This window comes from Erinaceus europaeus, chromosome 5 (assembly GCF_950295315.1).
Source record: "Erinaceus europaeus chromosome 5, mEriEur2.1, whole genome shotgun sequence".
NCBI classification, from domain to species: Eukaryota; Metazoa; Chordata; class Mammalia; order Eulipotyphla; family Erinaceidae; genus Erinaceus; species Erinaceus europaeus.
Window position 1 is genome coordinate 41,288,377 of NC_080166.1, and position 20,635 is coordinate 41,309,011.

At 42.1% G+C, this 20,635-nt stretch overlaps 1 protein-coding gene across 3 annotated transcripts in view; it reads right to left on the reverse strand.

Moving 5' to 3' along the window:
* Positions 1–20,635, reverse strand: part of OCLN (occludin) — a 69,855-nt gene that overhangs the window by 40,181 nt on the left and 9,039 nt on the right. For all 3 annotated transcript variants that reach the window (XM_060191243.1, XM_007531256.3, XM_016191778.2), the window contains exons 2-4: positions 15,923–16,033; positions 12,237–12,915; positions 8,283–8,444 (exon numbers count right to left, since the gene is read on the reverse strand). In XM_060191243.1, coding sequence (XP_060047226.1) covers positions 8,283–8,444; positions 12,237–12,915; positions 15,923–15,972 — 891 coding nt within the window. In that variant the 5' untranslated portion in view covers positions 15,973–16,033. The remainder of the gene's footprint in view (positions 1–8,282; positions 8,445–12,236; positions 12,916–15,922; positions 16,034–20,635) is intronic.

The window sequence follows — 20,635 nt, forward strand, 5'->3', positions numbered from 1 at the left end:
TCGAGCCCCTGGTCCCCATCTGCAGGGGGAAAGCTTTGCAAATTGTGAAGCAGTGCTGCAGGTGTCTGTCTTTCTCCCTGTCTATTACCTCCTTCTTTTTCTATTTCTGGCTGTCTGTATCCAATAAATAAATAAATAAAGACAATTTATAAAAAAAGAGAAAGGAAAAGAAAAAATATTTCCTTTATTTTATTTATTTATTTATTTATTTATTTATGTTAAGGAGAGAAAGATAGATACTGAGAATACTGCTTATAGTTTATGTAGTACTGGGGATTGAACCTGGGATTTCACAGCCTCAGGCATGAAAGTCTTTCTGTATAACCATTATGCTGTTTCCCCAGCCTCCAATTATTTAAAAAATACGATCTTATTTACTTATTACTGAGACAGATAGGAGAAGACTGAGAAAGAGAGCTAGAACATCACTCTGGTTTATGTACTGCCAGGGACAAGTTTAGAAACTTCATGTTTTACATCCTGGACCCTGGGGAAGGGAGATCTAACTAAAGGCAGGAGACCAGAGCAGCATGCCATCCCCCATGGCAGGTCCCTGTCAAAGACTAGGGGCACTTGGGTGACAACACAGGCACATTCAAAGCTGCTCAGAAACTGTTTCTGAACTAGTAAAATAAAGACATACACATACACACACACACACACACACACACACACACACACACACACACACACACACACACACACACACATATATTTTTAAATTGGAGCACTGCTCAGCTCTGTCTGATTTTGGTGCCAGGACCTTATACCTCGGAGCCTCTAACATAAAAGTCCTTTCCATAACCTCTAGGTTATCTCCAAGACCCTAGTCAAATTGCATTTTGAATTTAAAAGGGATTAGATGACCGTAAGACTTCAAAAACAAAACAAGGAGGTAATCACAATTAATCAGGGGTATATACTGAGTGCTGCTATGTATTTGTGTATCAACAGTACTTACTACCTGGAGATCACCTCCCAATTCCACACAGTAACTGAAAGCTGCCATGTGCTATATCATATAAGGAGAGCCCTGCTCTTGATCACAATAGGTAGTGTAGAACTCAGCTGTAAAAAATGGTGACTTCACCATTTTCAGCTGATCTTGGATGGACCTTGAAAAATTCATGTTAAGTGAAATAAGTTAGAAACAGAAGTGAATATGGGATGATCTCACTCTCAGGCCGAAGTTGAAAAACAAGACCAGAAAAGAAAACACAAGTAGAACCTGAAATGGAATTGGCGTATTGCACCAAAGTAAAAGACTCTGGGGTGGGTGGGTGGGGGAGAATACAGGTCCATGAAGGATGATAAATGACATAGTGGGGGTTGTATTGTTAAATGGGAAACTGGGGAATGTTATGCATGTACAAACTATTGTATTTACTGTTGAATGTAAAACATTAATTCCCCAATAAAGAAATTAAAAAAAAAAAAAAGGTAGTGTAGAGAAGTCACCTGGCCCAAGCTGATACAGCCAGGGCTCTTTTCTCAGAGAAGCTTTAGATGTAATACTAACCCAAAAAAACTCGAGACTTAGGAAGTTGGGTCCCCTGTTAGCTTAGCTTAACTGTGTGTGTGTGTGTGTGTGTGTGTGTGTGTGTGTGTGTGTGTGTGTATTTGTTCCCTTTTGTAGCCCATGTTGTTTTATTGTTGTAGTTATTATTGTTGTTGTTATTGATGTCGTCATTGTTGGATAGGACAGAGAAATGGAGAGAGGAAAGGAAGACAGAGAGAGGGAGAGAAAGACAGACACCTGCAGACCTGCTTCACCACCTGTGAAGCGACTCCCCTGCATGTGGGGAGCCGGGGGCTCGAACTGGGATCCTTACAACAGTCCTTGCACTTTGCACCATCTGTGCTACCGCCCGACTCCCTTGTGTTTCGTTTTTGACTAGAGCTCTCTTTGCTCTGTTTATTGGTGGTACTAGACATCAAACCTGAGCCCTCCTATACAAAAGGCCTATGCACTTGCTGCTGCACTCTCCCCAGGATTTCTGCACTGCATATGGAGTCGTACTCTAGTATCCCTCCCTCTCCCCACTTCATAAAGTAGAAAAATAAATTAAAATAAAATCTCAAAAGTGGCTGTTTTGTGTCCATCTTCTGAGAGAGAAAATGAAGCCTATATACTCAAAAGCATGTTTCAGCTCTAGGAATATATATATTCCTCTCTCTCACGCTTCATACAGCAAAGGTCTCAGGTTCAACCCCAAGCACCACCGTAATCCAGAGTTAAGCAATGCTCTGGAAAGCAAAACAAACAAACAAGCAAAAAACATGAAGCCCTGGTAGAAAAAACAAAGCTTATTAGGTAGCCCAGGAAGTAGTGCAGTGGATAGTGTGCTGGACTCTCAACCATGGGGTCCTAGTTCAGCTCCCAGCATCACATGTGCCCGAATGATGTTCTGGTTCTCTGTCTCATTAATTAATCTCTTTTTAAAAAATCCTGAGGGGCAGCAGGGGGAGGGGAGGGTGGGGGTGGGGTAGCGCTAGTGCAAAGGGTTAAAGGCACAAGCTACAAAGCACAAGGATCCCGGTTCAAGCCCCCAGCTCCCCACCTACAGGGGAGTCGCTTTACAAGCAGTGAAGCAGGTCTGCAGGTATCTGTCTTTCTCTCCCCCTCTCTGTCTTCCCCACCTCTCTCCATTTCTCTCTGTCCTATCCAACAACGACAACAATAACTACAACAATAAAACAACAAGGGCAACAAAAGGGAATAAATAAATAATATTTAAAAAAAAAAAAAAGGATCCCAGTTCGAGCCCCCAGGTTCCCACCTGCAGGGGGGTCGCTTCACAAGCAGTAAAGCAGGTCTGCAGTCATTTATCTTTTTCTCCCCTCTATGTCTTCCCCTCCTCTCTCCATTTCTCTCTGTCCTATCCAACAACAATAATAACAAGGGCAACAAAAAAAAAAAAAAAAAAAAAAGGAAAACTGGCCTCCAGGAGCAGTGGATTCATAGGACAGGTACCTAGCCCCAGCGATAAGACTGGAGGCAAAAAATAAATTAATAATAAAAAAAAAACTCAGTAATATCAGTCTCTTACCATCTATCTTAAAGGGGGGGGGGCAGTAGCACAGTGGGTTAAGCGCACATGGCATGAAGCATGAGGACCAGCCTAAGAATCCTGGTTCGAGCCCCCAGCTCCCCACCTGCAGGTGAGTCACTTCACAAGCAGTGAAGCAGATCTGCAGGTGTCTATCTTTCTCTCCCCCTCTCTGTCTTTTCCTCCTCTCTTTATTTCTCTTTGTCCTATCCAACAATAAGGGCAACAAAGATTGGAAAAATGGCCTCCAGGTGCAGTAGATTCATAGTACAGGCACGAGCCCCAGTGATAACCCTGAAGGCAAAAAAAAAAAAAAAAAAGTGGGGATAGTGTAATGGTTATGTAGAGACTCTCATGCCTGAGGCTCTGAAATCCCAGGTTCAATCCCCCACACCACCATTAGCCATAGCTGATCAGTGTTCTGAAAATAAATAGATAAATAAATAAATAAATAAATAAATGGCAGGGGGATAGGACCTAAGGAGATAGCATAATGATTATACAAAGCAACTTTCAGGCCTGAGACACCAAAGATCCCATATTTGATCCCTAGCACCTCCATAAATCAGAGTTGAGAAGCACTCTGGTAATAATTAAATAAATAAAGCCTTATCAAGTGCGTACCTTAGTTCTCCACAATTAACACAATTCATATTCTAAATCTCACTTAGTACAAATGATTATAGATTGAGTGGGATGATGGCATACCTGGTAGAGCACACACATTATAGTGTGCAAGGACCTGGGTTCAATGCCCCAACCCCCACCTGCAGGGAGGAAGCTTCACACGTGGTGAAGCAGTGCTGCGAGTATTTCTTTCTCTCCCTACTCCCTTCTTAACTTCTGTCTCTATCAAAAAAAGAGGATAAAACTATTCTAGATCCTCTTTCATTATTTTAAGTGGAGATTATTTTTATGGTATTAACTACTACTGACTAAAAGGATGGGCAAAAATAACTAATCCAGGGGCCAGGTGGGTTAAATACACATGGCACAAAGCACAAAGACCGGCATAAAGATCCTGGTTTGAACCCCTAGCTCCCCACCTGCAGGGGCGTCACTTCACAAGCGGTGAAACACATCTGCAGGTGTCTATCTTTCTCTCCCCCTCTGTCTTCCCCTCCTCTCTCTGTCCTGTCCAACAACAGCAATACCAACAATAACAGTAACAACAACAAGGGCAACAAAATGGGAAAAATGGCCTCTAGGAGCAGTGGATTTGTAGTGCAGGCACCGAGTCCCAGTGATCACTCTAGAGGCAAAATAAATAAATAAATAAATCTAATCCAACTCCATTGTCAAGTAATTTGGGTATAGATACCATCAAGCATCAACCAGTTGCAGCTGGTTTTTCAATAGAAGAAGGAGAATTTGGGACTAAATTCAACAACTTGATTTTAACAAGTGGGGAGGAGTTGGAAGGAAAAGCAATATACTTGAGGCTCCAAAAAAATAATCTCTAATAACTTATTTCAAACAGCCTTATGTAGGCATTTTGGTTGTGGAAACTGAAGGGAAGGACAAAAGAAACAAGAAATTTGCAAGTGAACATGCATCTTACAAAACATCCCAATGCTCAGGCAGGGAAGAGAGCATAATGGTATGTAAAACAGACTCTAAAAGTCTGAGGCACCAACTCCCTTCTTTATTTATTTATTTATTTATTCCCTTTTGTTGCCCTTGTTGTTTTACTGTTGTAGTTATTACTGTTGTCATCATTGTTGGATAGGACAGAGAGACATAGAGAAAGGAGGGGAAGACAGAAGGAGAGAGAAAGATAGACACCTGCAGACCTGCTTCACCACTTGTGAAGTGACGCCCCTGCAGGTGGGGATACGGGGGCTCAAACCGGGATCCTCGTGCCAGTCCTTGCACTTTGCGCCACCTATACTTAACCCGCTATGCTACTGCCCGACTCCCCAAAAATTACTTCTATACAGAAACTATAAGAGGGCCGGTGTAGATAGCATAATGCTTATACAAAGAGAATTGTGCCTGAGTATAAGGTTCAATCCCAGCACCAACACAAGACAGAGATGAACAGTGTTCTGGCATATAAAAAGAAAGAGAGGAAGGAAGGAAGGAAGGAGGGAAGGAGGGAAGGAAGGAAAAAAGGAGGGAAGGAAGGAGAAAGAAAGGAAGAGGGGCTGGGTGGTGGTGCATGGACCCGGGTTTGAACCTCCAGTCCCCACCTGCAGGGGGAAAGCTTTGCAAGTGGTGAAGCAGTGCTGCAGGTGTCTCTCTCCCTCTCTATCTCCCCATCTCCTCTCAATTTCTGGCTGTCTCTATCCAATAAATAAAGATAATAAAAAACTTAAAAAATGGGTGGAGGGTAGATAGCATAATGGTTATGCAAACAGACTCTCAAGCCTGAGGCTCCCAAGTCCCAAGTTCAATCCCCCACACAACCATAAGCCAGAGCTGAGCAGTGCTCTGGTAAAAAAAAAAAAAATTATATATATATATATATATATATATATATATATATATATATAATTTTTTTAAAATAACAAAGAAAGAGAGAAAGAAACCATGAGGTACAGAATGACAATCATTCCCAGAATTTCAGTGAAAAAGTATAATAATGCCTTTTCAAAATTTATTATTTTTTATTTTATTTAAATTTATATTAAATTATTTATTTATTTATTGGATAGAGCCAACCAGAAATTGAGAGGTTGAGAGGGAAGGGGATACAGAAAGGGAGAGAGACAGAGATACTTGCAGCCCTGCTTTACCACTTGTGAAGCTATCCCCCTGTAGGTAGAAACCAGGGGCTTGAACCCACGTCCTCGCACACTATAACATGTGCACTGAACCAGGTGCACCACCACACAGCCCCTCAAAATTTAAATCTTAACAGTTTCATCATTATCATAACCTCTAGGATTTAATATGGCTAGTTTCTGCCAAGTTATCACAAGTACTTAAAACTGATTAGATCATCATGACAGTAATATTTGAGGCCAAAGTTCTCTGGAACTGTAATACTAGGGCACTGGTATCCCTTCTCGAAACCTTAAGTAAATGAATCCACAGCCAGTGAAAACTGACACACCCAGAAACTCTCATCTAGACATTTACTTCACAGTTCACAACAGACTGCTATTCCATCAACAGGTGGCCTTGCCTGGAGCTAAAGGTCGAAGGAACACTCCCTAACACCTAGCACAGTCACACTTTTCATGAGGGTGGAGGTGTGCTAGAATAAGCATGCTTAGGACAGAAAATGGGATGACATAGGGACTTCAGTAGCATACACACACCAGATCTTCTGGCTCTATCAAGAGTACCTTAATTTGCTTTTAAAAAAACAGATGGGGCATTGGGCGATAGCACAGCGGGTTAAGTGCACGTGGAGCAAAGCGCAAGGACTGGCATAAGGATCCTGGTTCCAGCCCCTGGCTCCCCACCTGCAGGGGAGTCACTACACAGGCAGTGCAGCAGGTCTGCAGGTGTCTATCTTTCTTTCCCCCGCTGTCTTCCCCTCCTCCTTGCATTTCTCTCTGTCCTAGCGAACAATGACGGCATCAATAACTACAATAATAATAACTACAACAATAAAACAACAAGGGCAACAAAAGGAAATAAATCAGTAAATATTTTTTAAAAATCAGATGTAAAGGGCACCACAGCTGAAGGAGGCTTCAGGTAAGACCTTTTTTTTTTTTTTCATAAATTACAGTGCTCAGGTTTTAGACATGTACAATTGTACTGCTCCTCGGCTGCTTCATTCTTCTCATTTCACAGAGAGGAGAGGGAGACACCACAACATAGCTCACTGCCTGTGCAGCTTCCCCAGTGCAATCTATGTGCTGCCAGGGAGTTGAATCTAGGACCTTGCACATGGTGATATGTCTGAGTCTCTAGATGTTTTCCCAGTGATGTGCTCCAAAAGGTAAGTTATCTCCTGGCTCCTGAGTTATGTCTTCATCTCTGACCTAACCTGCATCATCAGCATGAACCCTCTTCACTCCACTTGACGAAACAAACTGATCCCAGGACACGTGTCCTGGATGCCTAACTAAGTTTCATGATAATAAAGTGATCTGCTCAAGGAATGTGACAATTGCAGGGGCTGAAGACAGTTTTCAGCAGCATTTTCACAGTGCATTTCCAAGAAGCAGGTTCACTTCAAACATCTCCAAAGACAGGTCAGTGTCCCTAACAAACACCTGGGAGGTATTTTGCTGATGGGCATGTTTGGGCCTTTACTATCACACCACAGAGGAAGTCACCAGCCAGTAGGATCTACAGTTATACAAAAAAGAGAAACTGTTCAATTTCTTTCTGCCTCACTAAAGTATTTCATAGGTAAATGTTAGTGTTGACTTAGTCATATGTTTTGCCAGGCTGTTATCTAAGTTTAGAGGTCTGCTACCTACTACCACTCTAAAAACACCCTTTTGTTTGGACTGGTAAAAGGCAGGCACTCAACCCAAGTTCGAACCCAGTCCCCTCTGCACTGAAGAAAGCTCTGGTCCTTTGGTCTCTGTGACTCTACTTCTTTGTGTCTGTGAATAAATAAACAAAAACAGTTTTGTTTATCTTGACAGCAAGCACTCTGCCCTGAGCAATAGTGTTTTCTTTCAAAAAGACAAACAGAAAAGTATGGGGGGGGGAGCCTAGAAGAGGTCAATTGTGTTCTATTAAAGTCAAGTTCTGACTTTGACCTTGCATTAAAACAATTTTTGTTAATAAACACATTTTTTTTTCTATTTCATTTAATAAGACAGGGAAATTGAGAGGGGACTGGGAGACAGAAGGTGAGAGAACTTGCAGCACTGGTTCACTACTCTTGAAGCTTCCCCTGTAGGTGGAGACTGGGGACTTGGACCAAGGTCCTTGTGCATGGTAACATGTGCTCACAACTAGTTCACCATCACCCAGCCCCAGTAAAGCAATGTCTACTTACTCTACCTTCTTTAAATTTGTGTAAAAAATGAGGCTATAACTTTTGAAAAATATACAAACATTAATTCTAATAACAAAGATTCACAAAGTATTCAAAGCGAACTTTAGAGACAGAAATATGGGGGTTTAATAAAATATTGATGTCTTCCTACTTATTTTATTTTTACTTTACCAGAGCACTGCTCAGCTCTGGCTTGTGAGGGTGCTGAGGAGTGAACCTGGGGTCTCAGAGCTTCAGGCATGAATGTTTTCATATAACCACTACCTTCCCATCCCTTCATGATTCATTCAGTGTCTGCTAATGGTTCTTACACTTACCCACTCTTCGACATTAGGGGGCTGCTCGTCATAAACATGTTCCTTGTCCCATAAAATATTTGACTTGCCATACCGATCGATCTTTCCTCGAGTTTTCACAGCAAAGAAAATTATTAAAGCAAAAGCCACAATGACCATGAACCCCAGGACAATGGCAATAGCCTAAAAAGAGAGAAAAGATATGACAGGTTCTAATTGTGTACTGTACTCCAATCCATCCTCTATAAGTTCTCCAAGCCTGAATGGACCCAAGATGCTACAATTTAACTGATAGAAAATGAAAACTGATCCAAATGGTTACATTTTAGATATATAAAACCCAGCCCATACCAATTAAATTATGACTAGGTAAAACACACATTATCCTAATAGTCTTAAATCTAGACACTGCCATTATAACCATTTTAGAATGTCAAAAGAACAAGTTTTAAAGCTTAAGCACTGGCAGGCCTCATATATATATATATATATATATATATATATATATATATATATATGAGGGGCCAGATGGTGGTGTGCCTGGTTAAGTGCACACACTGCAATGTGCAAGGATCTAGGTTCAAGCGCTCGGTCCCCACTTGCAGGGGAGAAGCTTCACAAGTGGTGAAGCAGGGCTGCAGGTGTCTCTCTGTCTCTCTCCCTCTGTATCTCCCCCTCCTCTCTCAATTTCTGTCTCTATCCAATAATAAATAAATAAATAATAAATAATATGGCCAATAAATGAACTCACTGATACTACTAAAAGGTTCACCAACTGTTATACTCAGAAGTAGCTTTAACTATGCAATCATGTTTATAGTCTTACTCATCGCAAGTCTTTTCAGACTGAATATCAATGTTTTTTTTTTTTTTAATTTTGGACAGAGAGAAAGGGGAGATAGAAAAGGAAAAAGAGAGACTCCTGTAGCACTGCTTCAACACTTGTGAAGCTTCCCCTCTGCAGTTGGGGACTAGGAACTTGAACCTGGGTCCTTGTGCACTGTAACATGTGGACTCTATCAAATGTACAGCTGCCCGGCCCAAGTGTCAATTTCAGCCTACAGCAGATTTGCCTCACCACTAATTATGCAGAGATGATACCAAGATAAAAGTTTGATAAAATTGACTAGTCAATCATTTATCATGGTAGATTTCTGTTTGTAATTTTTTTGTATACTTTTTTTTTTTTGGTCTCCAGGGTTATTGCTGGGGCTCGGTGTCTGTACTATGAATCCACTGCTCCTGGTGGCTTTTTTTTCCCTTTTGTTGCCCTTGTTATTTATTGTTATTGGTGTTATTATTATTATTGCTGTCATTGTTGCTGGATAGGACAGAGAGAAATGGAGTTGGGGAAGACAGAGAGGGGTAGAGAAAGATAAACACTTGCAGACCTGCTCCACCGCCTGTGAAGCGACCCCCTGCAGGTGGGGAGCTGGGGGCTCAAACTGGGATCCTTACACCAGTCCTTGCACGTTGCACCATGTGCACTTAACCCATGGCGCTACCACCCAGCCTCCCTTTGTATACTTTCTAGGGCCCTGTGACAAATTCTCCGTGTTTAATAAAAATGTTAAGTGGGAGGGGGGCCAGGCAGTGGCACACCTGGTTAAACACTCACATTACAGTGCACAAGAACCTGGGTTCAAGCCCCTGGTCCCCACCTGCATGGGGAAAGTTTAATGAGTGGTGAAGTAGGGCTCCAGGTGTCTCTCTCCCTCGCTCTAAAAAAAAAAAAAAATTATTTTATTGTTTTTTTGTTTTTGTTTGCCCAGAGCACAAAGCAGCTCTGGGTTATGGTGGTGCAGGAGATTTAACCTGGGACTTTTGAGCCTCAGGCATGAGTCTCTTTGCATAACCGTTATGCTATCTACTCCTGCCCTAAAATTTTGTTCCATTATCCCTATTTATTTATTGAATAGAGACAGTCAGAAATTGAGAGGAAAGGGGAAGATAGAAAGGGAGAGACAGATACCTCCAGCACTGCTTCATCACTTAATGAAGCTTTCGCCCTGCAGGTAGAAACCAGGGACTTGAACCCCAGTCCTTATGCATTGTAACATGTGTACTCAACCAGGTGCGCTACCACCCAGTCCCTCTCTCCCCCTCTCTATCTCTTCCTCCTCTCTCAATTTCTCTCTGTCTCTACCCAATAGTAAATAAAATTATATTAGAAATATAAGAATATTATATAAGAATATAATATTAAGAATATTATATTAATATTAATATAATATTAATTTAAGAATATTAAATATAAGAATATCAGCCCAGAGGCACTTGAGACTTTTAACTAATGGGTATTATGAGGCTCCCTTCGCAGCTCTCTATCTAGTTGTGATATTCTTTTTCAAGAACACAAGCTTTTAGTGTCAAAGGACTAAGACTGATGAGGGGAAGGGGAAGTACTCTACGCTAGGAGTACAAACTCAGATCACAGATACATTGACAACATTCTGAAAACCTACACAGCACAGCAGGGAAGACATTTCAGTATTTAAAATAGTGGTAGTTACTAGAGAGACTGTAACCCCAAAGGAATGACTAATTCAGGTAAAAAAGTAGGAATTCCACAGCCCGGGAGGTGGCAAAATGTGTTAAGCATTAGACTTTCAAGTATAAGATCCCAAATTCCTCAGCTTCCCCAGAGACACACCTTACTAGGAAAAGAGAGAGGCAGACTGGGAGTATGGACCGACCAGTCAACGCCCATGTTCAGCGGGGAAGCAATTACAGAAGCCAGACCTTCTACCTTCTGCAACCCTCAACGACCCTGAGTCCATGCTCCCAGAGGGCTAGAGAATGGGAAAGCTACCATGGGAGGGGGTGGGTTATGGGGATTGGGTGGTGGGAATTGTGTGGAGTTGTACCCCTCCTACCTTATGTTTTTGTTCACTAATCCTTTCTTAAATAAAAAATTAAAAAAAAAAAAAAAAAAGATCCAAATTCATTCCCCAGCACTGCATATGCCAGACTCATGCTCTCATTCTTTCTCCTTCTAGTCCTCCCAATAAATAAATAAATCTTTAGAAAAAAAAGGGGGGGAATTCCTGAGTCAGCATGAGGGGAAAAAAGTTGTACAAAAATGTCTAGTTGGGAGTCCGGCGGTAGAGCAGTGGGTTAAGCACACGTGGCGCAAAGGGCAAGGACGGCCATAAGGATCCCAGTTCGAGCCCCGGGCTTCCCACCTGCAGGGGAGTCGCTTCACAGGCGGTGAAGCAGGTCTGCAGGTGTCTATCTTTCTCTCCTCCTCTCTGTCTTCCCCTCCTCTCTCCATTTCTCTCTGTCCTATCCAACAATGATGATATCAACAACAATAATAATAACTACAACAACAATAAAAACAACAAGGGCAACAAAAAGGAAAATAAATAAATATTTTTTAAAATGTCTAGTTTTACCCCGGCTCCCCACCTGCAGGGGAGTCGCTTCACAGGTGGTGAAGCAGGTCTTCAGGTGTCTATCTTTCCTCCTCTCTGTCTTCCCCTCCTCTCTCCATTTCTCTCTGTCCTATCCAACAATGACGACAACAACAATAATAACTATAACAATAAAACAACAAGGGCAACAAAAGGGAATAAATAAATAAAATAAATAAATTTTTTAAAAAATGTCTAGTTTTGGGAGTCAGGCAGTTGCGCAGCGGGTTAAGCGCAGGTGGCACAAAATGCAAGGACCAGCGTAAGGATCCTGTTTTGAGCGCCCGGCTCCCCACCCACAGGTTAGTCACTTCACAAGAGGTAAAGCAGGTCTGCAGGTGTCTTACTTTCTCTCCCCCCTCTGTCTCCCCCTCCTTTCTCCATTTCTCTCTGTCCTATCTAAAAACAACGACATCAGTAACTACAACAGTAAAAAAAAAAAAAAAAAAGCAACAAGAGGGAAAATAACTTTCCAAAATAACTGCATCAAATATTCCAAGTTGAAAACCTTAAACCCAGAGGTGGGGGATGAGGGTCCCATTGGGGAACCATTCGTTACCTCCTGGGGATCCACCACACAGTAGTGATATAAATACTGATCCACGTAGAGTGTAGAGCCTGCAGATGTGTAATACTGGTTGCAGAGGGTGTATATCTGAGAACTGTAGATAGATCCAGAAGCCTGTGCAGTGGGGTTGACTCCCATTATATAGACAATTGTTGCAATGAACACCATAATGCCCAGGACAGCACTCACTACGATGACCATTAAGTAATATCTTCTTGTTCTGGATATTTCTGATCTTATCACGCTGGTAACAAATACCACCAAAGCAGCAATGAAACAAAAGGCAGACATAGCCAGCAGAAAGCCCTTTGCTGCTCTCGGATCTGTATAGCCTCCTCCATAGCCATAACCATAGCCGTAACCATAGCCGTAACCATAGCCATAGCTGCTTCCATAGCCATTTCCGTAAGGATAGCCTATCCCACCCCCCAGTATGCCAGTTCCATATCTGTCCCAGGCAAGTGTGGAGGCCACGCAGGCAAATATGGCAATGCACATCACGATAATGAGCATAGACAGAATCCGAATCACTCCAGGAGGAGAAGTCCATTTGTAGAAGTGAAGAATCTCATCTTCTGGGTAGAAAGAATAGGCCGGCTGAGAAAGCATTGGTCGCACATGCATCTCTCCACCATAAATGTCATTGCTTGGTGCATAATGACTGGGTTTGCTGAAATGTACATAAAAATAAATTTCAGGTTACTTCTTTTGGGTGGCAAACAGGAGAATGTAGAAAGTAGATGGAAAACTTCAACAAAATACTGGCAAATAAAACTATCATTGGGGTAGCCAGGCAGTGGAACACCTGGGTAAGTGCACACACTACAGGGTGTAAAGACCCAGGTTCAAGCCCCTGGTCCTCACCTGCAAAAGGAAAAGTTTCCCAAGTGGTGAAGCAGGGCTGCAAATGTCTCTCTGTTTCTTTCTCTCTATCTCCCGCTCCCTTCTCATTTTTTTTTCTGTCTTTATATAATTAATTAATTTTAAAAAACTATCATTAGTACTGCCCCACTACAAAGGAGCAATTTGTGACCCACCAATCCCTGGCGCAATTCAACTATCAAAAGTGAAATCCTAAAGCCACACCCCACCCCCACGACCATCCTGCCATGTTATGTGTGGCAGGTGGGAGCCCTGGAAGATAATGAGGTTATGAAGGTAGAGACCTCATGGATGGGAAATGTGCCCTTACAAAGTTGCTAGAGAGCTCTTTTAGTCTTTATGCTGTGCAAGTCGATAGCCTGAAAAGAGATGCTCACCAGAACCCAGCGAGGCTTGCACTCTGACCCTGAACATGTGAGTCTCTGGACATGTGAGAAATAAGCCACCCTGCCTGTGGTCCTTTGTCACAGCAACTTAAACTCACTCAGAAAACCACTGAACAGTAAAGATGTGTATCTCTGTCAAGTTGCAGATGTTACTACAATCCTATCCTGACTTTTCTAGGCAGACAGCCTTGCCAATGTGTCCCAGAACCTCACCTCTTCAGAGCCCTAACTCACCAGGGAAAGACAGAAACAGACCAATGCCCATGTCAGCGGATAAAGCAATTACAGAAGCCAGAACTCCTGTCTGTACCTCAAAAAGATTTTTGGTTCATACTCCCAGGGCGGGGGAATGTTAGGGGAAGGTGACAAAAGGGCTCTGAGCCCTGGTTCCACTGAGACCCGAACTTCTGTGACAAAGATTATTTTTGTACCATCACTGAGAGGGAAAAGGAAAAAAGAAGGACAATTATGAGATAAATTTTCTCATAAGTGGAATATTGAGAACAGGGGCGGGGGTAGATAGCATAATGGTTATGCAAAGAGACTCTCATGCCTGAGGCTCAAAAGTCCTAGGTTCAATCCCCTAACCCAGCAGAGCTGAGCAGTGATCTGGTTTAAAAAAAAAAAAAGAATAAGAAAAAACTAAAACACATAAACTTGAAAAAAGAAAAATATATATATAGTCAACCCATAGTTATGATCTTGGGAGAACTATGGTAGTTACCATTGGGAAGGGAGGAGACAGAACTTTGGTGGTGGGAATGGTGTAGAATTATTCACCAATTATCTTATGATCTTGCAAATTACTAATAAAAAAAAAGTCTGCCTAGGGTGTTGAAGCCCTGGCACCACCAACAAAATAATAATAAAGTTTTTAATAGTAATAATAATTAATCTAATTAAAGGAGTAAATCCCTATTGTTGTTTAATAGCAAATTTAAAATTAAAGACTCATTGCAGCCTGGGAAGAGATACAATGCTCACAGTGCTGGACTTGGAAGCATGAGGTCCCAAGTACAGCTGCCAGAGTGATGTTCTTCTTCTTCTTTTTTAAAATATTTATTTATTATTGGATAGAGGCAGAAATTGAAAGGGAGGAAGATAGAGAGGGAAAGAAACAAAGAGGCACCTACAGCCCTGCTTCACCACTTGAGAAGCTTTCCCTCTGCAGGTGGGGACCAGGGGCTTGAATCTGGGTTCTTGTGTACTGTAGTGTGTGTGCTTAACCACCACTTGGCCCCCTCTGGTTTTCTCTCTCAGTAAATTAATAACATTTTATATAAAAAAGGAATTCATATTAAGTATGAATTAAACCCACAAATGAGTGAGGATATCAAGACTCAACTTTGTTTCTTATTTCATAGAGCAACAAGAATCATTAGCTTTTCACTATATGTCTTTTTGTTGAACTTAAAATTATAAATGTATATTTTTAAATTTTTATTTGTTTACTCTCCACAGCCTGGGGCCTTGGCACATGCACATTTCCACCACTACTGGACTTACTTTTTCATTTCAGATAGCAAGGAGAGAGACAGCCATCAGAGCATCCTTCCATCTTCTGTGGAGCTTCCTTTAGTTTTTTTAATCACAGCACTGATTCGCTCTGGGTTATGGGGTACCTGGAATTTAACCTGGGATGACTGGTGCCTCAGATGTTCAAGTCTTTCTCTCTCTCTCTCTTTTTTTTTTTTTGTCTCCACGGTTATTATCACTGGTGCTCAGTGCCTGCACTATGAATCCATTGCTCCTGGAGGCTATTTTTTCCCTTTTGTTGTCTTTGTTGTTTATCATTATTATTGTTGTTGTTGTTGGATAGGACAGAGAGAAATCGAAAGAGATGGGGAAGACAGAGAGGAGAGACAGATAAGACACCTGCAGATCTGCTTCACCACTTGTGAAGCAACCCCTCTGCAGGTGGGAAGCCAGGGGCTCAAACTGGGATCCTTACGCAGGTCCTTGCACTTTGAGCTATGTGTGCTTAAGCCACTGTGCTACCACCTGGCCCCCCATTAAAGTCTTCTTACATAAACCACCATACTATCTGCCAACGCCTCCCTTCAAACTCAGGTTTTTGTGTATGGTTAAGGCACATGTTTTATGGGGTGAACTATTTTAAATCCGTATTTTATTTGTTAAAGCAAACAATCAGTGAGTTATAGGCCTCAGGAGACAGCATAATGTTTATGCAAAAGACTTTCATGCCTGAGACTCTGAGGTCCCAAGTTCAATCCCCAGCACCACTATAAATCAGAGCTGAGCAATGCTCCTGTTATTCTCTCTGTATTCTCTCTCATTAGAATAAAATATCTTTTTTTAAAAAGGGAAGTTTCAGCTATCCATTTTTACACACACGCGCACACACACACAAAAGGAAAAAAAAAGACCACAAAAAGATTATTTACTTACAATTCATCAGGTCGGTAAGGAGGTGGACTTTCAAAAGGTCTTGATGACATGGCTGCTATCAACAGTCACCTGATCTTCAGGATGAGCAATGCCCAGTGCTCTCAAGACAATCTAAGCAACATGAGTAGGGTAATAGCATTACTGCTAAGCTCACAGTTTCTTTGCATCACTCAGAAAGCTAATGACACCACTCTCAAATAACCTCATATTCCATTGTGCTTCTTTCTTCCCCACTGCCAGTTTTACACATCGGGCCATTCATTCCTTAAGTATAGTAATCATTCCCCTGGCTAGACACCTTATATCATATTTTGCAAATTGCTGGCATCCAACTATTGTTCAAACCTGAAATTCTAAGTTGTAATAGTAAAAACTGCATAAAACTCTTACAACACAGATAGAAATGGTATTTGTTAAGAAATAGTTACTTAGCGCAAGGACTGGCATAAGTATCCCATTTCGAGCCCCCGGCTCCCCACCTGCAGGGGAGTCGCTTCACAGGCGGTGAAGCAGGTCTCTAAGTGTCTATCTTTCTCTCCCCCCCTCTTCCCCTCCTCTCTCCATTTCTCTGTCCTATCTAACAATAATGACATCAATAATAACAATAATAATAACTACAACAATAAAGCAACAAGGGCAACAAAAGGGAAAATAAATAAAAATAAAAGTAAAGCTTCCATCATTGTGGTAGGGGCCAGGTTCAACCTTGGTCTCATACGTGGCAAAGCAGCACACTATCCAAATAAGTATTCTGACATCATAAGCAACTGCCCCCCCCCTTTGGGCCAGCGCAATCTTATATTACTAATATTAACAACAGTAAATCAACTCAAACTCTTTTTCTTTAATTTATTCCCTTTTGTTGCCTTTGCTGTTTTATTGTTGAGTTATTATTGTTGTCATCATTGTTGGATAGGACTGAGAGAAATGGAGAGAGGAGGGGAAGTCAGAGAGAGGGAGAGAAAGATAGACACCTGCAGACCTGCTTCACCGCTTGTGAAGCAACTCCCCTACAGGTGGGGGAGCCGGGGGCTTGAACCGGGATCCTTACACTGGTCCTTATGCTTTGTGCCACCTGTGCTAAACCCGCTGCGCTACCGCAGCTCAAACTCTTTTAATTTGATCTATAAAAGCAATTCCCCTCCTCTCTCCATTTCTCTCTGTCCTATCCAACAAATGACATCAATAACAACAACAATAGTAACTACAACAATAAAAAAGGGCAATAAAAAAGGAAATAAATATTTTAAAAATCTTTAAAAAGGCAGTAGCGCAGAGTTAAGCGCACATGGTGCAAAGCGCAAGGACCCGCAGAAGGATCCCAGCTCAAGCCCCCGGCTCCCCACCTGCAGGGGAGTTGCTTCACAAGCGGTGAAGCAGGTCTGCAGGTGTCTTTGTCTCCCCCTCTCTGTCATCCCCTCCTCTCTCCATTTCTCTCTGTCCTACCCAACAACAACATCAATAACAATAACTACAACAACGAAACAAGGGCAACAAAAAGGGAATAAATAAATATTTTTTAAAATCTTTAAAAAAAGAAAAAAAAAAAGCAATGGAAGCAGAGGGTTGGGCTGTGGCACAGCAGGTTAAGCATACATAGTATGAAGTGCAAAGACCCATACAAGGATCCTAGTTCAAGCCCCTGGCTCCCACCTGCAGGGGAGTCGCTTCACAAGCAGTGAAGCAGGTCTGTCTCTCTCCCTCTCTTATCTCTCCGTGCACCCCCCCCCTTGACTCTCAATTTCTCTTTGCCCTATCCAATTAAAAAAAAAGAAAGGAAGGAAGGAAGGAAGAAAAAGAAAATGGCTCTAGGAGCAGTGGATTCGTTGTGCCAGCACCGAGCCCTAGTGATAACCCTGGAGGCAAAATAAATAAATAAAAGCAATAGAAGCCTAGCTGCCTGCTTTGTCTTATGTGCCACCCAGATTTGAGTCCAGACAGACCCCAGATCACTGAAGCAAGCTTCCATGCTAAGGAGGGAGAGAAGGAAAGAAAGAAAGAAAGAAAGGGAGAGAAGGAGAGAGAGAGAGAGAGAGAGAGAGAGAGAGAGAGAGAGAGAAAGGAAGGAAGGTAGGTAGGTAGGGAAAAAGAGGGAGAAAAGGAAGAGGAAGGGAATCCTTCACCACAATGAAGGAAGTTTCAGTGCCATGTTCTTTCACAAGTAGGAAGGAAGGAAGGAAGGAAGGAAGGAAGGAAGGAAGGAAGGAAGGAAAGAAGGGAGGAAGGAAGGAAAAGGAAAAGGCAAGGCATAGTGGTTGTTCAAAAGACCATTAAGCCTGAGACTCTAGAGTCTCAATCCTCCACACCAACAAAAGCCAAAGCTGAGCAGTACTCTGGTCAGGGTCAGTCGCGCCCCCACCACCACCTCTCCCTTTGTAGCTCTCTATCTCTCTCATTAAAATAAATAAAATACTTTTAAAAATAAAAAGAAAGGAAGAGAAGAAAAGAAAAGAAATGGGGAAAAGAAATACCAACACAATTAGCATGATTTTATTTATTACTACTATTATATTATTATTATTGCCTCCAGGATTATCACTGGGGCTCAGTCCCTGCACTACAAACCCACTACTCTGTGGCCTTTTTTTTTTTCTTCAATTTTTTTTTGGGATAGGACAGAGAGAAATTGAGAGAGGTGGAGAAGATAGAGAGGGAGAAAGACAAGACACCTGCAGACCTGCTTCACCACTTGTGAAGTGACCTGCCTGCAAGTGGGGAACCAGGGGCTTGAACCGGGATCCTTACGCTAGCCCCTGCTCTTCACACTATGCGCACTTAACCTGCTACGCAAATGCCAAGCCCCCTGGAACCGAGATTCTTAGGCCGGTCCTCGCGCTTCCCACCAGGTGTGATTAACCTGGTGCACTACTGCATACTACTTCATAAACTCAATTTAAGAAAAAGCAGTTCCATTGGATAAGGAATATCTGGTTTAACATCATCTCTCAAGACATAAAACATGTGATTTCACTACTTTTGGGCTGATTTTTCATTCAAATAGGAATGTGTTGTTGCTAGGGCACAAAGCTGGGCTGTGTATAGCAAAACCCTACCCAGTGAGGTCTCTCTCTAGTCCCTGCTTCCACTGCATCCCCCAGTGGAATCTCCCAGGCTCAGCCCCAGGGCTTCATAAACACTCTAGCCATGGGCAGAAACTTCACTGAGGAAGAAATCCAGAGGGCCAATAAACATGAGAAAATGATCAAAGTCACTGATTACCAGAGAAATATAAATAAAGACAATAATGAGATACTATTTATACCTGTGAGAATGTCCTACATTAGAAAGGACATAAACAACAAATATTGGGGAGCATGTGTGGAAAAAGGGACAATTTTGCACTGCTGGTGGAAATATAAATTGGTCCAACCCTTATGGAAAAGTCTGAAGAATTCTCAGAACACTAGAAATTTACCCACCCTATGACCCAACAATTTCTCTCCTGGGGATTTACCCAAAGAAAACAAAAACATCTGTCAGAAGAGATCTACATATACATATGATCATAGCAGCATAATTTGTAATAGCCAAATCCTGGAAGCAACTCAAATGTCTGACAGCTGAGTGGCTAAAAAAAATGGTGGTATATATACATGATGGAATACTATCAGCTATTACAAAAAAATGATAAAGTCATCTCCTTGATGTTACCTTGGATGGAAATTTGAAGACTTCATGTGAAGTTAGATAAGCCAGGATGAGAGTAGATAGCATAATGGTTATGCAAAAAGACTCATGCCTGAGGCTCCAAAACCCCAGGTTCACTCCCCCACACCATCATAAGCCAGAGCTGAGCAGAGCTCTGGTACAAAAAAATAAGTTAGGCTAAAAAGGGAAGGACAACTACTGAATGATCTAACTTATAAGCAGGACTTAATAGACAGGGAAAGAGAAGAACACAAAGTAAAACATGGACTGGACATAGTGTATTGCATCAAAGCAAAGGCCTCTGGAGAAGGAGGGGGAAGTGGAAGAAATCAGATAGGACAGAGAAACTGAGAGAGGAATTGGGAAAGATAAGACACCTACAAGACCTGCTTCACCACTTGTGAAGTGTCCTTGCTGCAGGTGGGGAACAGGAGCTCAAACCAGGTCCTTGAGCTTTGTAATGTGTGCACTTATCCAGGTGTGCCACTGCCCAGCCTCCATTGAGAAGGAATTTCCGAGAAAATATGGCTTGATAAGGGTTAAGAATTAAAAGTGTGGGAGGTCGGGCTGTAGCGCAGCAGGTTAAGTGCACATGGCACGAAACTGGAGGACCAGTGTAAGGATTCCGGTTCGAGCCCCTGGCTCCCCACCTGCAGGGGGGTCGCTTCACAGGTGGTAAAGCAGGTCTACAGGTGTCTTTCTCTCCCCCCCCATTTCTCTCTGTCCTATCTGGCAACAACAACATCAATAACAATAATAGTAATAACCACAACAGTGATAAAATCAACAAGGGCAACAAAAAAAGGAAAATAAATAAATAAATCACTTTAAAAAAAAAAAAAAAGAATTAAAAGTGTGTTCTGCCTTAGAGAGGTTACAGTGGGGTTGCAGTGAATGTTGCCACAAGATACCCCAAAGAGTGCCTAAACTAGGACAGGTTTTAGTTGTTAGTAAAGCCCTAAGAAAACAGGTTTATGGGAGTCTGGCAGTAGCACAATAGGTTAAGCACACATGGCGTGAAGCGCAAGAACTGGCGTAAGGATCCTGGTTCGAGCCCCCCACTCC